This window comes from Bos indicus x Bos taurus, chromosome 9 (assembly GCF_003369695.1).
Source record: "Bos indicus x Bos taurus breed Angus x Brahman F1 hybrid chromosome 9, Bos_hybrid_MaternalHap_v2.0, whole genome shotgun sequence".
Lineage (NCBI taxonomy): Eukaryota > Metazoa > Chordata > Mammalia > Artiodactyla > Bovidae > Bos > Bos indicus x Bos taurus.
In genome coordinates, this window is record NC_040084.1 from 22,888,548 (window position 1) to 22,911,077 (window position 22,530).

General features: G+C 40.7%; 1 protein-coding gene across 2 annotated transcripts in view; it reads right to left on the reverse strand.

Moving 5' to 3' along the window:
• Window positions 1-7,292: 7,292 nt before the first annotated feature.
• UBE3D (ubiquitin protein ligase E3D) overlaps window positions 7,293-22,530 on the reverse strand; it is a 166,926-nt gene continuing 151,688 nt past the window's right edge. For both annotated transcript variants that reach the window (XM_027551004.1, XM_027551005.1), the window contains one exon: window positions 7,293-7,856. In XM_027551004.1, coding sequence (XP_027406805.1) covers window positions 7,836-7,856 — 21 coding nt within the window. In that variant the 3' untranslated portion in view covers window positions 7,293-7,835. The remainder of the gene's footprint in view (window positions 7,857-22,530) is intronic.

Below are 22,530 nucleotides of genomic sequence, written 5' to 3' on the forward strand. Positions count from 1 at the left end.
AAGCAAAAGAGTTCCAGAAAAACATCTATTTCTGCTTTATTGACTATGCCAAAGCCTTTGACTGTGTGGATCACAATAAACTGTAGAAAATTCTGAAAGAGATGGGAATACCAGATCACCTAACCTGCCTCTTGAGAAACCTATATGCAGGTCAGGAATCGACAGTTCCATGTCCATGCTGGATATGGAACAACAGACTGGTTCCAAACAGGAAAAGGAGTACGTCAAGACTGTATATTGTCACCCTGCTTATTTAACTTCTATGCAGAGTACATCATGAGAAAAGCTGGACTGGATGAAGCACAAGCTGGAATCAAGATTGCCGGGAGAAATATCAATAACTTCAGATATGCAGATGACACCACTCTTAATGGCAGAAAGTGAAGAGGAACTAAAAAGCCTCTTGATGAAGGTGAAAGAGGAGAGTAAAAAAAGTTGGCTTAAAGCTCAACATTCAGAAAACGAAGATCATGGCATCTGGTCCCATCACTTCATGGCAAATAGATGGGGAAACAGTGGAAACAGTGTCAGACTTTATTTTGGGGGGCTCCAAAATCACTGCAGATGGTGACTGCAGCCATGAAATTAAAAGATTGCTTACTCCTTTGAAGGAAAGTTATGACCAACCTAGATAGCATATTCAAAAGCAGAGACATTACTTTGCCAACAAAGGTCCATCTAGTCAAGGCTATGGTTTTTCCAGTGGTCATGTATGGATGTGAGAGTTGGACCATAAAGAAAGCTGAGCACCGAAGAATTGATGGTTTTGAACTGTGGTGCTGGAGAAGACTCTTAAGAGTCTCTTGGACTTCAAGGAGATCCAACCAGTCCGTCCTAAAGGAAATCAGTCCTGGGTGTTCATTGGAAGGACTGATGCTGAAGCTGAAACTCCAATACTTTGGCCACCTCATGCAAAGAATTGACTCATTGGAAAAGACTCTGATGCTGGGAGGGATCTGGGGCAGGAGGAGAAGGGGACCACAGAGGATGAGATGGGTGGATGGCATCACTGACTCGATGGACATGAGTTTGAGTGAACTCCGGGAGTTGGTAATGGACAGGGAGGCCTGGCGTGCTGCAATTCACGGGGTCGAAAAGAGTCGGACATGACTGAGCGACTGAACTGAACTGATAATGGTTTAGATAAGCAATTAGTGGTAACCCTTCGTCTGATTTGTAAGATAAATGTTAACACTTTTCTAACTGCAGAATAAGATGTACCACTCATCCCCACATCCTGAATTCCAACAAAATACGAACCCAATTAATCTTTGTTATACACTAAGAACAAAAACAAATGTTCCAGGGTCACCAATTAGCCTGGCTTTATCTATCAGGCAAAACCATTTAACCTTGTCAGCACTTTTTACTACAAGGGCTTACTGATGGGTTTAATTACCAAAGTGGTTACTACAAACCCAATTATATCTGGGTTCTAGTCAGTTCTTCTATAATCAATGGAATCAAACAAGCTTTACTAATATCCAGGTGTATCCTTGTTTAGCCAAGCCACTTTTGGCAACAGATACATGGTTGTGGTTTCTACTTCATCTGCTGGCATTTAACAATGTATATCCACAGTCAGTCCTAATAGAGTGGAAACCTTTTGTACATTTTAGGCTCAACTTGCACCTCCCTTCACTCTCCCTTTATCCAGTTTTTTCTTATTGTACTTATTTTTAAAAATTATACTGCTGTAGAATATAACGTGCATACGTGCTAAGTCACTTCAGTCATGTCTGCATCTGTGACCCTATGGACTGTGGCCCGCCAGGCTCCTCTATCCATGGGATTTCCCAGGCAAGAATACTGGAATGGGTTGCCATTTCCTGCTCCAGAGGATCTTCCTGACCCAGGGATCAAACCTGAGTCTCTTACATCTCCTGCATTGGCAGGTGGGTTCTTTACCACTAGCACCACCTGGGAAGTGCCATAACATAACACAACATTAGTATTTTATAGTAACATATAGTACTTTTTTCGGAGAAGGCAATGGGAACCCACTCCAGTACTCTTGCCTGGAAAATTCCATGGACACAGAAGCCTGGTAGGCTGCAGTCCATAGGGTCATTGGGAGTCAGACACAAGTGAGTGACTTCACTTTCACTTTTCACTTTCATGCATTGGAGAAGAAAATGACAACCCACTCCAGTATTCTTGCCTGGAGAATCCCAGGGATGGGGGAGCCTGGTGGGCTGCCATCTATGGGGTCGCACAGAGTTGGACACGACTGAAGAGACTCAGCAGCAGCAGCAGCAGTACTTTTTTTGGTCAGCTCCCCCATGAGAGCTCTATGAGAGCAGAGACTTTGTTTTATTGATTCTGTTGTATCCATAACTGTGCTCTGCATGTATCAATAGAAGGTGTTGGATAAATGCACGTTAAATGAACAAAGTTCAGAAACTGGTTTGCAAAATGGGTGGCCAATAGAAATGTTCAACAGGGTATATGTACTGTAATTACACTAGGTGAGAATAGGTTCACAAAGCCACTTATTTAAGTTATATGTGATTTAACAGGTAACCACTTTGTCAACTTAAAGAAAAACACACAACATAAGGGTTGTTTGCTTAAGTTTTACTCAGGGTCTTATTGAGGACTATAATCCAGAGGACAGCCACCCAGTTACTTCTGAGGAAACTACTTCAGAGAGGTAGGGGAGAGTCCTGTTTATATGTGACTTTTGGAGAGGGAATACACATAGTCAAGCACACATCTTAGTAAAAGATTACTGCTAATTGCAAAGAATAGGTATCTTGAGTTCATGATTTAGTGCTTTCCTATGTATGGAAAGATGAAAGCTTGTTCATGATTTAGTGCTTTCCTATGTATGGAAAGATGAAAGCTTGTATGGAAAGAACTTGTTAAAGTTCTTCCTGGGACTTCCCAGGTGGCCCAGTGGCTAAGACTCCATGCTTTCAATGCAGGGGACACAGGTTTGACCCCTGGTTGGTGAACTAAGATCCCACACGTTGCACAGCCAAAAAAAAAAAGAAAAAAATTCCTTCCTGAGATATACATCTAAGTTTCTAAGGGGTCTGCTCGTCCAAAGCTCAGAGTACCTCATTTTGTTTTTCACCCTGAATTCCTCTCCGGGTGTGAGTGCAGTGTGTTACCACTTAACCTTAGTAGGTGAGCAATGCTTTTTGATCTTCATTCACAACTTAGGTTTAAGTTTTTAGAGGTATAAAAGATGGGCTGGGAATTGATATTTCACTATGCTTCTGGTCCTTGGTAGCCTCTAAATAGTGTCTCAAAATTCTCTGTACCATTATCTAGGAATACCATGGAATAAGGTCTGGAGTTGTATTCACAAGACAGAGGAGGCTAATGTGGAATGAACTGCAAGGGCAAACATTACAGCTGTACAGCGTGTTTCAAGTCTCTTAGTCTTCTTAATGTGGTTTACTAAACACAGGTCTCTAATGCTGGATATTTCTCTTTCTCTCTCACACACCAACATCCAATTTTCCCTGTATAAAAGAAAGGCAGAAAAGGTCCCACTTCCCTTCTTTCCTCACCCTCTGTGGCCCCCCGACACTCTCCCAGGTTTAGACATGTCATTCTTGGACCTACCCAGTGACTGGACGAGAATAGCTCACTCTGGACACTGGCACAGTTGTGCTGAACTTTCCCTCTGTTGGGAGAACCAATGGAGACTGACTGAGCTTCAGTTGAGAACTTCACCATCTCAAGATTGCAGGTGACATGATAGATGTAACTTCACCCGTGTAAGTGTAGTGTGTGGACAGAAATCTTCCCTGTGTGTGTGTGTCCCCTCATCTTGCTCCTGCCTTTCAAAGCCACTCCAAAACAGGAGGGAAGGGAGCAGGTCACAACCTTTAGACGAATGACATGGCTACAGAACATGACAAAAACTGGTTAGAACCAACTAGGTCCAAGATGGCAGATTTGATTTCTAGTAGACCCGGAGGCTCATTAATATGCTCATTATAATATATTAGCATATGCTAAACAACACACTTACCAGTGCCACGACAGTTTTGAGGCTGACCATGGTTATTGTTATTGCTTAGTCATTAATTGTGTCCAACTTTTTGAGAGCTCAAGGACTGTAGCCCGCCAGGCTCCTCTGACAATGGAATTTCCCCAGGCAAGAATACTGGAGAGGGTTGCCATTTTCCTCTCCAGGGGAGCTTCCCAACACAGGGATCAAACCCACATATCTTGCATTGCAGGCAAATTCTTTACCACTGAAGAAAAGGATCAGCCACCAGGGAAGCTTGAGGCTGACAGTACAAGGCCCCACAATGGGTGGTGGCTCCATTTCTGCCATTTCCGGAAATCTCCGCCCCTTCCCCAAAATAATTGCAAAAATCTCCCCATTCACTAGCCTATGAAATTATCCAGCCTATAGAAACTAGCCATGCCTTATTTCAATGCTCTCTTTCTCGCCTTCTGAGAGAAGGCTTACACTCTATGGGGGATGTTTCTCAAAGTTATCTTTGAAATCATGATCACCTTTACCATCTAAACTGTAAACACATATCAGTATGGGAAGAGTTCCTTTCATTTCCAGAGGAAGAAAAACTATCTCAAGGGAATTCTACTTTAGGCACATCTAATTTATTCCATTGCTTCATCAAATTTATTCCAATCTCCAACAATTAGATAAAAATAAACTGAACTCTTAAGAAATAGTCACACATAGGTATTCAGCAGCAGCGTTTATCTGCATAAACCAAAGTATACTAAAACCAAGTCATGTGCCAGAAAAAGACTCAGGTTTTGTAATGACTGTTTCACTGATGATGCACCACTATAGGCAACCACCAAATCTCATTCTCATGACACAGCCTTAAGAGCAGTGGCTCTAAATTGAGGTCAACTTCAGCCACTAAATTTAATCCCTGGGTCGGGAATATCTCCTGGAGAAGGAAATGGCAACCCAGTATTTTTGCCTGGAGAATCCCATGGACGGAGGAGCCTGGTATACAGTCCATGGGGTCGCAAAGAGTCAAGACATGACTGAGTGACTTCACTTTCACATTTTTTTTCAGCCACTAAGGTAATGTCTGCAGACATTTTTTGTTGTCACAGCTAGGGGAGGGGGCAACTGACATGTGGAGGCCAAGAATGCTGCTAAACATTCTCCAATCCACTGAAGGGCACCAGAATATGTTACCCCAAATATCCCACTATGGCATAAGGATTATTTTGAGCTAAAGACAACTGAGAACCGGCAGAAGCAAGAAAAGCTTTTTATTCTATCCTTAACTGAGTAAAAATATAAATTTCCCCATTTGTAAAGGAAACTTAGATTCATAAAAGGAAATTTCCATTTGTAAAGGTGTCTCTGAACTAGGAAAAGAGCCACAGCTGGAGACAACTCTTATTGTCATTATCTGCGCAAGACAACCCTTGTTTCTGATGTATTTCCTCCCCTCACCTTCCTAGAACTTAATGGCCCCTGCCCAGTAGCCTTAAACTCCCTTCTCTTTGTCTAAGATGGTATATAAATCTCAATCATCTGGTCACTTCCTAAAGTCTCATTTCTTTGTGAAACTTCTGTTCAGATGTACATAATTAAACTGGTTTATCTTTATCATTAATCTGTCTTTTCTCAGCTTGATTTGCAAGCCCCAACCACTGAACTTAGAAGTGTATAGAAAAAAAAGTTTCTCCTCCCTACAGAAGAGGACAGTCTTCCACAACAAAAACTTAACCAGCTTCAAATGTAAATAGTACTAAGGTTGAGAAATGCTGTTCTATATCGACAGGTAGAAATCTAAAGCATTAAAAGTCACTGAGGTGTGTGGCAGCTTAGTAGTGTAAGTGAAGTCAAACCAATTTTCCTTTATGACTGTGAGTCTTGGAAAAAACACTAAGAACTACAGTGCTTCAAACTGTGCTTAATAAAATGACTCTGCAGGATCAAAACCAGGGTTTTTATTCCTATGTCCACCAGTTGCAGAATTAAGAGTGCTACACCACTGCTCTGCTAGTAGGACCCCTGTTTTGGTTAAACTGTAAGGAAGAAGAAATTATGAAAGGTTCACTAAATTACAGTGCCAGTGACCCCTATGTTAAGGGTGTTAGGAAATTAGGAGACAGGAAAATGTTTAAGTAAAAAGGTATTAGATAGTCCACAGGGTAGAATTAGTGCCAGTATGAATCAGAGGAGGGCTCTGTGGGGCCTTCCTGGATACAACTTCTTTCCTTGTCTCCAGTTTCTTGTTCGTAGGGTATAGGCGTCATTCAGCCTCCTTGACCTTCCCTGAACTCCAAAGGGCAGATTCAATTTCTCATCAGAGAAGGGAAGGAATGCAGAAACTAAGGAGGACCCATCAAAAAAATACAGTGCAGTGATTAAGGCAGGATCCTAGTTCCTTCTGAAGGGACATACATAACAATATGCTTGAGTTCTTCTGCAGGAACAAAGGGCTTCCCAGGTGGAATTAGTGGTGAAGAACCCATCTGCCAATGCAGGAGACATAAGAGACGTGGGTTCGATGCCTGGGTCGATCTCCTGGAGAAGGGCACTGCCAACCCATACCAGTATTCTTGCCTAGAGAATCCCAAGGACAGAGGAGCCTGGCAGGCTACAGTTCATAGGGTCACACAGAGTTGGACATGATTGAGTGACTAAGCATGCACGCATGCACACAGAAACTAAAGGCCCCATCCTGGTGGGGGATGGGAACCCCAGGGAGAGCACAGGATTCTTGGAGCACAGACTTGTGACCTCACCAACAGCCAGTCAGAAGAAAGTCTGCATGTGTGGGAAGATAAAAAGACTCTGATCTCCTCCCCAAATGATTCTTCTTTTAAAAACTTCAATGGTCGAGTGGCATCTTTGGAGTTGGTTTTTGGACATGAGTCCACCACCTCCTCAGGCTGCCAACCTCATGAATAAAGCAGGCTTTCTGTTCCAATCAACGCTTGTCTCTGGAGTGTTGACTTTCAAGCAGCGAGCAGCCTAACGTGAGTTTGGTAGCAAACAGGCTTGGTGAGAAGCAGGTACAGCTGCAGATCCAGAGACTGTCCTCCTGAATAAGGAGTGAGCAGGAAGGATCTGCCTGCCTCCAGCCCTGAGGTGGCTCCTTCTGTGAGATGACTGGCAAGTCTCAAACCTTCTCCCTAAGATGAGGGGTGGTCCTGTGCCCTGTAGGACCCCCTCCAGCTCTGTCATTCTCAGCGGTTCCCTTACCACATGCTCCAGCACACAAGGACTCAGACAACTCTGTAACAGGATGCCAGTGAGGTATATTTCTTGATCTGCAGTGTACTTGGTAATGGTAAAGGGAATAAAGAAGAAAAGGAACACAAGCAGTTTTGCATAAATGGGAAACCCTTTAATTTGACAATCAGGCATTCAACAGACATTTATTTACTGAGCATCCCCTCTGAATAAGGTATACAGAGTTTCATATTTTCTTAAACAATTTTTTTTAAACAAATCTGAGAAGTTCTCTGCAAGTTTATGTCCTAAGATTTACAGCACCTAACATTCAATTCCACCAGTGAAGCCCCTCGCTGCCTCCACACAGGACAGATGGGTCTTCGCCAGCTCTCTCTCTCCAGGTGGTGCTGACACAGCACACATCTGAATGTTCCTCTCGGCGGGAAACAGAGATGAAAATTCTATACTTATCTCTCAACCTGCTACTATGACTTTCTTCACAGCCTCGGTGTTTCAAAGATTTAAAGTTAACTCTTCTCTTAGAGAACAGATGCGAGCAAGTAAACTCAGAACTGCAATGCCCTGTTCTCTTTCTGTAGCCGAGTTTTGTCTCTGTAACTGCTGCCCACTGGGCTGACTGCTGGCTGCCAGTGCACCCGTGCTGAGGAGAGGAATGTGTCGACTCCCTTGGCTACATCTTCAAAAAGGCCACCTGGAAAAGGAAGAAAAACCCACAGTGCTTTCCTTATATAATGTGATGAAATGGCTGAGTACACATCAAACCTGGATCAGGTAGGTCTGGTCAGTAAGGATGCTCACTGGTCTACAAAGAAAATGACTCCTGGTTGGGCCAGACGCTGCTATTTTACTGAGGGAGCCAATTAGTCCTTCCATAAATAAACCATACAGTAATTAAAATAATTCACATGCACTTTAAAGGGAAAAAAAATTAAGTTTAAATTGACACTAACATTGTACTGCCATGAAGTAATCCAGTTCTCGTTCCCAATGGTTCAAACAGCTGCTTTGGATGTTCTGTGAACAGAGTTCCAAATCCTGAAGACTCCTGGGCAATTCCAGGTTCTTGTCATGATTGTTAATTACACTAATATCTCTTCCGGTTATGCCAATGCTTTTAACCACACTTGACTATATACGTGGGCTTGTCAGCGCAAGTTACCTTAAAATTTAGTTGTTTCAAAAAATTTAATTCATATAGATACAAAATCATTTCAGAGTATTTAATAAGGCCCAGATCAAATGCATCAAATTTCTCAAGAGTTTTGGATAATTATGAAACAAACATAATAAAGTCAACCATAAATGCTCTGAAAGTTCTAGTTCAGGGGTGATAATAAATTGCGGAGAGTGCCAGCATCTGGAAGAGAGCAGCATGCAGTCAGAGATAAAGATGTGGAAGTTTGTCCTGGGCCATTTTTTGGGGGAAAGAGTGAGCAACAGAAGCGAAAATATTCCACTCTTGGACAGCTGGTACTTAAGTCCCCAAACGCAGTTGAAGGAGGCGTGTATTTAATGAGCCCTGTAAAGGGGAAAGGAAAAGGAAAGAGTCGTGCAAGGGCAGAAGGCATCTGCTTTTTGTCAAGTGATTCAGAAGGATGTTACTCTTCATACGATGCTGGTGAGAAAAGCCCCTGCTGCGTTTCCGTATCAACTTCCAGCTGAGTTTCTCTATCAAGTTCTGCAGTGAGAACAAAGTTGAAGGAGCAGGCAAAGAAGAGAGGTTAAGATTCCTAAACAAAATATAAACATGGGGTGGGGAGGAGACAGATAGCAGAGTAGAAGGACATGAGCTCACCTCTTCTTATGGAACATGTAAACTTGGACAACTGGTGCAAACCTCAAGGGCTTAGAGTCAAGAGTCTGTGATAATAGTTATGAAAACACTTGTGTTTCTCTCCCTGGCCTCTCAGCTGGTAACAGATATTAGAAGCCCATGAATATTCAGATGAGAAGGGGCTGCTGAAGAGAGACCAGCTGGGCCCCTTAGGGGATGATGACAGAATCCCAGGAAGAGGTTTCAGGGGTTACTGAGTCTGACTTCTGGCTCACTGTTGTCAGTATCTCTGTTGGGAGACTGCTTCTTCAACAGCAGTTCACAGGGACCTTCTCAAGAAACCAATGCCACTGCTGATACTCAGAGACACAAAGATGACAGATGAAAACCAGTTATCCCTTTTTGAATTCTGAAAGCTGCTATGTCATGGAGTATTCCAACCAGAACTACTTAGAATAACTGATGGTGACAAATGTTGTCATAAAAATGGTTAAGAACTTTTGCCCTAGAACCACACAGATCAGTGGTCCTCTACTTGGGACAATTTTGCCCACCAGGGTACATGTGGTAGTGTCTGAGGATTTCTTTTTTTTTGTCATGGCATGCAGAATCTTAGTTCTGGGACCGGAGACAGAACCCGTGCACCTTGCAGTGGAAACACGGAGTCCCAGCTGCTGGACCACGAGGGAAGTCCCTGGAGATATTTTTGGCTGGCACAATTTGGGGGATGCTAAAGGCATCTAGTGGGTAGAGAGGGAGGGATATTCCGATAATGCACAGGACAGCTCCCCATAAGAAAGAACAATCAGCCTGAAAGCATTAACAGTGCCAGTGCTGAAAAATGCTGAAGTTTAGACTTAAATCTCTCCGTGACCTTCAACAAGAAGTTCAGTTAGATGTCTCTGTGACCTTCAACAAGCTCATTAAACTCTATAACAGGACCTACCAGAAACTTGTAAAACACTTTCCTATTTTGATTCTTTTCATCCTCAGCAGTTTTATGATTTAGGTAAAGCAGGCATCTGAAACTTTTAAAAGTGAAGAAACGGAAACTCAGAAAACCTAAGTGACTTGCTCAGGATACAATGGCAACCCACTCCAGTACTCTTGCCTGGGAAACCCCATGGATGGAGGAGCCTGGTAGGCTACAGTCCATGGGGTCGCTAAGAGTCGGACACGACTGGGCAACTTCCCTTTCACTTTTCAGTTTCATGCATTGGAGAAGAAAATGGCAACCCACTCCAGTATTGTTGCCTGGAGAATCCCAGGGACAGGAGCCTGGTGGGGTCGCGACCTATGGGGTCGCGCAGTTGGACATGACTGACGTGACTTAGCATAGCAGCAGCAGCAGCAGTGATGGGTTTAGGAAGAAATTTTTATTTCTAATCCATGCTTTCCCCCTTGTAAGTTTACAGATAGATGATCAAGGTAAAATTGCACAGGTTGGGGGACTTTTAATCTTCATATTGTCTCATATATCAAAGAGTTACTTTCTTTTGCATGCTTGGGAACATGGGTGCAAGATGGAGAAAACTACATAAGAGGCTGCGCTCATTAAAACAAATAATGCAAAATGCAGCCCCTCAGTCAAAAGAGAAAAAAAATTTAATTTGACCTACGTCTTTTTTTTTCTTGTTTGTTTTTATAGTGCCGCCTGCCAAGGACACTCTGTGTTTCTCAGGACTTAATAACAAGAAACTGCAATCATCCTTGGGAACAGGTACTGTACAATGTAGTTTAGCTTCTTTTTATTTAAAACATTTTGAGATAACATATTTCAAATGCAGATTTTGTTTTCCCTAGCTTTTATCCGTGACAGGAAAAATTGCTTTCCCTACCTGCCATTTATTTTAAGAGAGGATAATTTTATTTTGTTCCATTACACTGAGAAAAATCTCCGTATTTCATCTTTTTAGTTTTATTCCCCAAAGTAAAAAGTTTTAAAGCTTTGCAGAGTCTATGAGTACAGCTACAGCTTCAGGCTCCATTGTTGCATTTCTGGAGGATCTAGTTACAAAAGTATAAATAATGATTAGAAACAAGGGAGAGAGGGCTCTTTGGAGTTTGCTGTAAGGTTTCACCCTCTTTGTTCTCTCCTCCTGAAAGTGGACACTTGGGAATGGAAAAGGGGAGGGAGAGTGAAACTGTCTAAAAATACTGTCTCTGCTTTGAGTCACCATCTAAAAACAATCTTAAGCCACCATAAGCAGGGCCAGGCTGCAGTAATAGTTGACCAAATGTTCAGTTTATAATGCTTCGGTACAATTGCGTAAATATGCTAAACACTTTTGAATGCTCTTTTTGTCTTAGTTAACAAAATTATACTATGAATTCTATTCCTCAGCATAGAGTTGGAATTTCAATCAATAGAAAGACATGCTGTCAAGGCAGCCTGCACAAGATAAAATTAACATTTTAAAAAATGCTACATAAATGCTTTGAGGTGCACAATACAAGACAGATAAAACTGTAAAATACTGAAAAATGTGAGTTTCATAGTAAAATTGAGCTTTAGAAAAGACTCTTCAGAATAAGTAGCACAGCCACACACAAACATTCCTTTTAAAGGGTACTGTAGACTTCATAAGTAAATATAAAAAACTATGCCTTAAATATATTTTTTGTTTAGGTATGGTTCATGTTCAAAGTTATGTTCTGAAATAAATGTTATGACATGGAAACAAATTTTATATTAATATTATAAAATCCAGTTTCTAGGCTCAAGCTTCATTTACAAAATAAAATATACAATGTAAATGTAAATATAAAAATAATGAAAGAAAATTACTTTTTCAATCACATTATTTTGAGTCTTAAATGACAACAGGGTACAAAATGCTTCCTAACTTGCTAATTTAGCATCAATCAGGCCTGTGTTGATGACATGTGGACTCCACTCTTGGCACTGAATAAATAATATGAGATTTTCCTCTACTGGGCTGGCAAGCTGGCTTCATTCACTCAGTTTAGTAAATGATTAAATACCATCTATACGTCTGTGACTGTCCAGTCAGAGAACACACCGAGAAGGCATTCCCTCGTGGCACTAATATGTGAGTGGGGGAGACAGTCGAGTAATGAGATGATTCTAGTAGGTTGGGATAAGTCTAGGATGGACGCCTAACACCTGAGGACACAAAAAAGACCATTCTTGGGTTATGAAAGGAAGTAAGATTTCTCAAGAAGTTATTATTCTAATTAGTTATTATTAGAGGTAGTTATTATTCTAATTAGGAAAACTTGTGTGGTAATAAAGCCTGGCATGGCACACAGTGGGATATACCTTTTTTCCCATTAAAAGAAGCTGGCTTTGCTAAATGAACTACTAGCTAATAGGAAGGATGGAATAAAGGACCAAAGATGTGAGAAGCAATACAATAAGGAAGACGATCCTATCCCTCTAAAATGACAGTAAGTATGTGTACATTGAATGTAGACAGGAATACTAGACCAAGCAAACATCAGTGAAGCCTTCCAACTCAAATTCTGTAAGAGCCTTTAGAAAGTAGGAAAAAAGCAAGTAAAATCAGTGTCTTTAATGTCATTTAAACCTCTACCTTGTATTTTATTTAGGCCATGGTACACTAGGAAAACAATAGAATCAGAAAGAACAAAGATCTCTTCAAGAAAATTAGAGATATCAAGGGCAACTTTCATGTAAGAATGGACACAATAAAGGACAGAAATGGTAAGGATCTAACAGAAGCAGAAAAAAGTAAGAAGAGTGGCAAGAATACACAGAAGAACTATACAAAAAAGCTCTTAATGAACAGGATAACCACAATGGTGTGATCACTCACCTAGAGCCAGACATCCTGGAGTGTGAATTCAAGTGGGCCTTAGGAAGCATCACTATGAACTAAGCTAGTGGAAGTGATGGAATTTCAGCAGAGCTATTTCAAATCCTAAGAGATGATGCTGTTAAAGTGCTGCACTCAATATGCTAGTAAATTTGGAAAACTCAGCAGCAGCCATAGGACTGGAAAAGGTCGATTTTCATTCCAATCCCAAAGAAGGGCAATGCCAAAGAATGCTCAAACTACCACACAATTGCACTCATTTCACATGCTAGCATGGTAATGCTCAAAATCCTTCAAGCTAGGCTTCAATAGTACATGAATGAAGAACTCCCAGATGTACCAGCTGGGTTTAGAAAGGGTAGAAGAACCAGAGATCACATTGCCATCATCTGTTGGATCACAGAAAAAGCAAGAGAATTCCAGAAAAACACCTACTTTTCACTGACTACACTAAAGCCTTTGACTGTGTGGATCACAACAAACTGAAAAATTCTTAAAGAGATGAGAATACGAGACCATCTTACCTGCTTCCTGAGAAACCTGTATGTGGGTCAATTAAGCAATAGTTACAACTGGACAAGGAATAGCTGACTGGTTCCAAATTGGGAAAGGAGTATGACAAGGTTGTGTATCACCACCCTGTTTATTTAACTTATATGCAGAGTATATCATGTGAAATGCACAAGCTGGAATTAGGATTTCCTGGAGAAATATAAATAACCTCAGATATGCAGATGATACCACTCTTGTGGCAGAAAGTGAAGAGGAACTAAAGAGCTTCTTGATGAGGGTGAAAGAGGAAAGTGAAAAGGCTGGCTTAGAATTCAACATTCAAAAAACTAAGATCATGGCATCTGGTCCCATCACTTCATGGCAAACAGAAGGGGGAAAAGTTGAAGTAGTGACAGATTTTATTTTCTTGGGCTTCAAATCACTGTGGACAGTGCCTGCAGTCATAAAATTAAAAGATGCTTGCTCCTTGAAAGGAAAGCTATAACAAACTTAGACAGCACATTAAAAAGCAAAGACATCACTTTGCTGACAAGGTCCGTATAGTCAAAGATATGATTTTTCCAGTAGTCATGTATGGATGTGAGAGCTGAATCAGAAAGAAGGCTGAGCACTAAAGAGCTGATGCTTTTGAACTGTAGTGCAGGAAAAGACTCTTGAGAGTCCCTTGAACTTCAGGGAGATCAAATTGTCAATCCTAAACCCTGAATATTCTTTGGAAGGACTGATGCTAAAGCTGAAGTTCCAATACTTTGTCTACCTGATGCGAAGAGCCAACTCATTGGAAAAGACCCTGATGCTGGGAAAGACTGAGGACAGGAGGAGAACAGGGCGACAAAGGATGAGATGGTTAGATAGCATACCGACTCAACAAACATGAATTTGAGCAAACTCCAGGAGATTGTGAAGGACAGGGAAGCCTTGGGTACTGCAGTCACACAATTCACAAAAATTGGACATGACTTGGCAACTGAACAACAACAAGAACAACACAGTAGGAAAATTTACAGATCAATCAAAAGCTTGTGTTTTTCACCTACCAGAACCAGTAAAGCAAAGCACAGCTATGTTTTCTAGTCAAGGGCAGTGTGTGAAGTACCAGAAGACAGAGATGTGCGTGAGATAAAGAGAGGCCCTTTCCTTCCCGATGAGGCTTGACATATGGACAAATGCAGCAATTCCTGGGTCTTGAGCCTGTTTTTCAACAAAGCAAGAAATGTCTAGATGTAACCTTCCCATCACCTCTTTCACAGTAAGGGGGTTGTGGAAGCATTGCTGGTGTGGGATGGTGCTATTTTACAACAGCACTGCAGTGAACAAGCATCCGGATGCAGCTGCTGGAGCTCCCAGTTACATAAGGCAAACCCAGCAGCTTCACCCATGATAGCAAACACATGGGGCAGACATGTAGATGGCAACAGTCTTGAGGTCATACATAAAAATATATTTTCTCAAGCACAAAACACATTCGTTAAAAGGAAAAAAATCTATGATAGATACCAATATGGGTGGGTGTTAAATATAAAATGGTAAATAGTGCTACCCCAATAAACACACTATCACTCATAAATCAAAAAGTCCTTTGAATTTCTCATTCTTAAGGGATACGCACAGGAGGGAACTTGGCAGAAAGGAACAGTGGTCTGCTGCAGCTCTGGACAGAAGTGGTGTTTTGAAATCACCATTGCACTGCCCTTTCGACACCATGCCTCCAATCAAACATGTTTATTCAGAAATGGAGTTACTAGAGTTCAGATATGGAACGTTTTTCTATAATATTAATCCTTAAAATTTTTAACAGCAAAACCATTTTAATAAATAGTATTTCAAGGAAGTCATGTTCATTCTAATCTATCTTAACCTTGAGAAGTGTGGGTGTTGAAGAAAACGATGTTTTGGGGACATCAGTATAGTTAGAAATTCCAGGAGGGGACACGAAGCCACATGAGGAACAAAACAGCTTTCCACAGAAGGTAACTGGTTTCTGGCATCTATATAAATTTATGTCAGGGATAATTTAACATTCCTATTTTAGGAGTAAATATTAATTTTTCTAACAGAGATACTAGCTAGTCCCTCCTAGTCCCAAAGGAAGAACTAGCTTCGTCTAAACACATCAACCCATCGTCAAGGATGAAGGAGGGACTAGCTTGGGAGGCTATAGCTGTTGATCCTACTAGTTAGCCGTGGAAAAGCTCTATGGAAAGATCACCCAGGCAATAATGAGATGCTGTAACAAGTGGTCCTGGGGCAGGACTACTTAGGTGCACGTGTACAGAATTCTGTCGAGTAAGAAGAACAGCACAAAGTGATCGCCCATACTTTTTAGGCTAAGGAAGGTCGTAGCTACCTCTCTAAAGCCTCCTAGACAATTTTATCTCATACCTGAAGAGCCTTATTTGTGCTGGTTGGTATTTAACCATAATTATTAAAACCTAGAGAAATCAGGAGTTGTTCTGCTCATGGGGATTCTTTGTTCTCATAAATTATCAATAAATATGAGTTACAGACAAAATTAGAAAACAGAAATGGATAGAAAGAGGAAAATAAAATTTTTACAACTTTATGATTTAGAGATAACTATTAGTGACGTTTTAGATATATCTTTTTAGATGTCTTTTCTGTGTGTAACTGGACATTTCTGCATATGCTGTTTTGTAGGTTTATAACCTAACGATATCGTATGTAACTCCCCATGACAGTGAATATTCTTCTATGACAGTTTAAATGGCTGCATTATGCTCCACTATATATCTGGTCACTTTAAAAAAGGGTCAAATGAATAACTCATTCTGGAAAGCAAACCTGAGGGGTCCTTTGGAGGCGGATGGGTGATGGTGTTGAGCCAGAAGGCACTTTAGCATAATCTGGCCTGGGTTCTCAGGGTGTCATCTCTGGTCCAGTCTCACTGGTATCTCCTGGAACTTGTATATCAGGCAGATTCTCCTGTTCCATTCTAGAACTGCTCAACCAGAGCCTCCAGGGGCAGGCCAGCAACTGGGTCCTGCAGGTCCTCCGGGTGGTTCCACTGGGAATTCATCTAGCTTATTCAGCTGAGCAAACTTAGAGAGGGTAAGGGATGTGTTTACAGTACACAGCTTATTAGAGGAGGGACTTAAACACAGGTCTTCTAACTCCTAGTCCAGGGCCTTCATTTCTGGCCAGTGTAAAGTGAAGATGCTGATCTAGGGTATCCAGAAATCCTTTAAAAAACATTTTTTTCCCTTATAGAAGACAGAAAGATTGTCACACAAGGGAGAAACAAATTATGTCCAGGCCAATATTCTGTTATGGGTATAGGAGATTGAGCCCAACAGCTATGAAATGAGGGTTGAGTCTATTTTGCTAGCTGCCTACAGACTGAAAAGTTCAAGTGTTAGTCACTCAGTTGTGTCTGACTCTTTACCATGCCATGGACTGTAGCCCACCAGGTTCCTCTATCCATGGGATTCTCCAGGCAACAATACTGGAGTGGCTTGCCATTTTCTTCTCTAGGGTATCTTCCTGATGCAATGATCGAATCCATGTTTCTCCCATCGCTGGCATATTCTTCACCATCTGAGCAAGACTAAAGGGGTCAAATATTTCGAATTGACCTACTATGTAAAGCTCATCTATGAAGATTAAGTGATTTTTTTGGGGGGGAGGGGGGTTGGAGGGAGGAGCTTCTGACATGCCCTGATAAAGTTCTCTTTTCTAAATCTACCTACTCAACATGGCTATCTTTAGCAAAATTATTTGGTTAGTTCAGAAAACTGTCACAAATAGGACTTCAGAATAATTTGGGAAAGAAAAAAAGAAAAAGCCTCCCATACTTTGCTTGGAGTATGTCTATAAAACAGTATAGGCATTCTAGAAAACAGTTTGGCAGCATCTTTAAAAACTAAACATGTAATCACTGTATGACCCAGCAGTTCCAGTCTCAGACATTTATCCCAGAGAAATGAAAACTTTATGTTTACATAAACACTTGTATGTGAATGTTCATTGCAGCATTATTTTAATAGCCAAAACCTGGAATCAGCCCAGATGCATGGTTAATGATGGTATATCCACCATGAATACTTACTTGGCAGCACTGACAAGCAGCAAACTATTGATACATGCCACAACTTGGAAGATTCACAAGGGAGTTATGAGCCAAGCTCAAAGGGTTGAGCTTTCCATACTGTATGGTTTCATTTATGTATCATTTTTGAAATGACAAAATTTCACAACTAGAGGACAAGGCAGTGGTTTCCAGGGGTTGGGGATGGTGGGGAGTGGAGGAAGGGTGTGACTATGAAGGAGCAACGGGAAGGATTTGGTGCCGATGGAACTGCTCAGCATCTTGACTTCAGTGGATGCACAAACATACCAAGGGATATAATTACACAGAATCTCACACATTTGCACACACAGACGTACAGAAGTACAAATACAACCAGGGAGATGTGACTCAGATGGGAGGACTGTACCTTGTCAATGCCCAGTACCACAGTTCTGTAAAATGCTACCACTGGAGGAAACTGGGGAAAGTGTACAAGCCATCTTTCACTCTTTCTTACAGCTTTCAGTGACTCTGCAATTATTTCACCAAAAATGTCAGCTTAAATAATGCCACAGTACTTTGCAAATGACCTTGTCTGGCTTATTCTAATTCAGTTACCTAGAGTGTTGCTCTGAGATGCATTATTCAAAGTCTTGTTCACATTGATGTTATGGTTAATATATCACTGTGATCCCATTTTCCTTGGTGGAATGACCTGAGTAAGCTAGTGAGTTAATTTTGGAATGAGTCCTGAAGCAGATGGCCACAGTGAGACTCAACACCGCTATGTTTAACATGGGTTGGGCTGACGGTCTGGCATTAAATGCTTAGGTTACACACAATAGAACCTTAATCTTAGGTTGTATGTGAAGTACTTACTGTAAAGAGTTCACTAAGCACACTTCTTTGCTTTTGTATTGCCCTGGAGTAAATAACGAAAAAAGATTCTGGCATTTTTTTAAAGCCCAAATTGCTATACCAAATTTTCTGGACACATAAGAGGCACTTGCCAAATATTTTTTGGGGGTGAATACATTAAACTAAAACTCTAATTTTAATCTTAATAGTAATAGTATCTTACAAAAGATTTGGGGAAACAGGAAAGAAGAAAAAAATATGCTCTAATACCCTAACATCACTTGGTCTATTCCCACATGGTTCTAAGATGAATTGTTCTCATAGTGATTGCGCTGTGCACGCATGCTCAGTTGCTAGTTGTGTGTGACTCCACAATCTCATGGACTGTAGCCCACCACGCTCCTCTGTCCAAGAGATTTTACAGGCAAGAATACTGGATTGCATTGCCATTTCCTCCTCCAGGGAATCTTCCCCACCCAAGGATCGAACCTGTGTCTCCTACACTGGCAGGCAGGTTTACCACTGAGTCACCTGTGAATTCCCTCATGTTGATTATCAGTGTGCATATTTTTTACATCATAAACATTTTTAGGTGCTGCTCAATGAATCTTTCTTTTAATAGCTGCAGAAGTCTATCATAACTTAATCTTTTACAAACTTAAGTTTTTCCCAGGTTTGTCAAGATCAAAAGTAATGATGAAATAATCACTATCATGTTTATAAGTTTTTTTCAACACTTCAGAATATTTCCTCAGAATAGAGTCCCAGAAATGGGATTATTAGATTGAAAGGTATGAATATAATTTGATGCATATTTTTTTCAATGAGCTGTACCAACTGGTAATGCCACCAGCATCTGACTTTTTTTATTTTTTTAAATTAGTGCTAATTTTGGAGAAGGAAATGGCAACCCACTCCAGTATTCTTGCCTGGAGAATTCCAGGGACAGAGGAGCCTGGTGGGCTGCCGGCTGTGGGTCGCACAGAGTCGGACACGACTGATGTAACTTAGCAGTAGCAGCAGTAGCAGTGCTAATTTAGTAAAAGGAAAGGACATCTCAGTGCTTTTTGAATTTTATTTAACTGCTATGAGTTTAAACATTTCCCCAGATGCTTAATAATTGTTTTTCTTGTAAACTGATTAATTATGAGTTCATGTCCTTTTTTTTTAATCTACCAACAGGGGGGTTAATTTTTTCGTTTGTATAAGCCCTTTGGGGCTTCCCTGGTGGCTCAGACGGTAAAGAACCCGCCCACAATGTGGGAGACCGAGGTTCGATCCCTCGGTCAGGAAGATCCCCTGGAGAAGGGAATGGCAAACCACTCCAGTACTCTTGCCTGGAGAATTCCATGGACAGAGAAGCCTGGCAGGCTACAGCCCGTGGGGTCGCAGAGTCGGATGTGACTGAGCAACTAACACACAAGCACAAGCCCTTTAGTAAATGTTAATATGTTTTTCATGCAGTGAAGAAATTAAGTGCCAGGCATCATCTCACTAAATCTTTATAAAATCCACCTGAATTAAATTTCTAATTTAATTGTCTCTAGATCATAAATGAGGAACCAAGGTGTTCCTACTAGAGAAGATGAGTAACTTCTGCTCACTGCTACAAGCTAGTCAAAAGGCTGCGTGTGCAATCGGGCCTTTTTTTGAGCCTAGTATTCATTTCATCGTCAAAGCTCCCTTCCATCTAATTATGGTGAGAGATAATTGCTATAGTAACTTTAGTTGAAGAAAGAATCCATCATATTCCAAATTTTTAAGCCACGCTTAGTAGCACTTGAAATGATGCAGTCAGTCTTATGTTTTAAGAAGAAAGTAGATTATTTCTTTTAGGTTAGACATAAGGAGGAGAAAGAAAAAGATAGAAGGGCAAATTAAAGCCTTACTTATAAAGAGAAAATAACTCTTCAATTAGAAGAAAACCTCTGGCAAGTAAAGTGAGCCAACAGGCTAAATGAGAAATCGGCCTGAAATCTCAGAAAGGATTTTTTGTCTGAAAGTTTAGCAAACAGGATAAGTTACACTGGCATAATCAGTTCAGTTGAAAAGATTATGACTTGGAATAATCAAATAATAGTTAAGGCCAAGTAAGAAAGGGATCAAATTATGATCAGATGATGTTATCTTCTTTAGCCACTTACTACCTAGACATTACTTTGAAAATATGATATTGAAGATACACAAATCTTTAGAATGGAAAGCATGCTACTATATTCATTTTAAAATAAACACCATTTATTTCCAAAGCCTATTATTTGGAGTTGCTGGAAATAAACGAGGCTCATAAAACTGTAATTTATTTATTTTAAAGGAGGTGCATGAGGATTTTACAACTATACAAAGAAACAAAAGTGCGTGCTTGTGGAAAGGAGCACATCAAAGAAGACAGTGTTTTGACGGTTTTTGGTTTTTTGTTTTTTTTTTTGCTTTAAACCACACAGAAAGCAAAAAGGGGTTGTTGGTGCAGTGTCTCCAAGTTAAGAACAGCTCAGGATATAAGCTCAGAAAAGGGCACATACTTATCAAGGGTTTCCAGGGTTCAAAGTGGTCAACTTTTGCACCTGCCATCTAAGCTCCATGAGGAGACAGAAGAAATCAGGTAGATACGAGGAAAGTGCAGACAGGTGAAGCCTTATTATAACTATACATAAATGTTTTATGTATTTTAAATATTGCTACCAATGCATCTTCTCTGCTATTCATGAATAAATTCATGCTTCTTTAATTATTTTTAAAGGAAGAAGCACAAATGGCTGATTGTGTATATGAAATTTCCAAGGCTTACATAAGGCTTTCTCTCACTTATACTACCCTAGGACAATACTATCTACCAGTGGCAGGGAATGAAACTGCAGATGCTGCATCTGAAGAAAAAACTGCAAGCCTATAGGGTTTGCAAACAGAAGAATGTAGATGGCTTAGTTGAAAATCACCAGCTACTAGAAAAATAATTGAGCCCAGAGGCCACTGATAGGGATTATGTAAGGAAGGTGTGTAACTCCAACTCCATGGGGTTCAAACCAGCACATCCTTGGTTAGAGACATGATTCATTCCATAGAAATTCAGTTCTGAATCCAGTATTATTGACTAAGCCATGAGTCTTTAATACATGAAACCATCTGGCTGAAGTTACCAATAAATAAGCTTTTCCCCAATATATCCAACTCACAGCATTAACTATAAAGAAGCATGACTGATAATTCATCAAAGCAGTCTGTAAAGCAGTGGGAATGACTGGATGGACATAAATACAACCTATAACCACTCAATCATTAGTGTATTACAATGTGGATTGATCCTTTCTGGCTTCTGGGTTATTGAATACCTGGGAGATGACCAATGTCTCTAACTATATTTTGTTAGGAAATATTAGAAACCTTTAAAATCAGCTAACTGCCTTAAAATGCTGGTTTCCAGAGTTCACTGAGTTCATGGTGCCAGGTTTCCACAGAAATTCATGTGCTATGAGATGGCGTCACAAAATGAATGAATAACTTGCATGCTTCAGTCAAGTCACAGCTGGCACAATTTACACCTGGGAATGCTCCCTGAGTTAGGAGAAAGAGCATAAGTGTCTTCCAAAGGCAACACAGTCAGGTTACTGAGCGTCCGTGCCTGAGTTGCTGCATCTGTAGTCTGGGGCTTCCCTCTTCCTCTGGCTGGTCAAGGACTGGATGAGACACTGTCTGTGACTGGCCCCAGGAAGACCCTCTCTTCCTCCTCCACACTGATGAGGAGAGAAGCTTATTCAGCCAAAAGCCTCGCTCCTCCTACCTATGTAGGGTCTGAACCTCATGAACTGCAAGATTAACATTAAATACCTATCGGTCCTTCACAACAAAATGTGAAAGAGTCATTTCAGGGAAGTTCTGAGATAAGACACAGAAACATAAATTTTGACCTAAGGAGAGTAAGGACTGGAAAGCCATGAGAAAGAAATGCACTATATTTTGGTGGAAAGTAGAGAAAATTTTGAAACTTTTTTATTGTTTTAGGTGTCTTTAACGCAACTAACTTGCTAAAAGGCTGTGAGCATAAACAACTATTCCAATGAGTCTGCTGTGTTCTCAGAAAGATGAGGCCTATAAACATTTTTGAAAAATGTTCTCTATTTTCCAATGGTTTAGGGGTAAAAAAGTTTTATTTGAGGGAAAAAAAAGTATATATATATGTATGTGTATATATATATATATATATATTTAAAATTTCCCCCAAATTTCTTTGAGGTCATCTTTCTAAGGTATGAGAAACAAACAGGAAAGGAAAGTAGGCCCAGTTGGGGGTCCTTCAGTAAGGGTTTTGAGACAAAGAATGCTGTATGAGATAAGAGTGCATGATCTCATTCCTTTTCTCAAGAACGCTTGGTTCGTAACATTAGTATGATTCCAA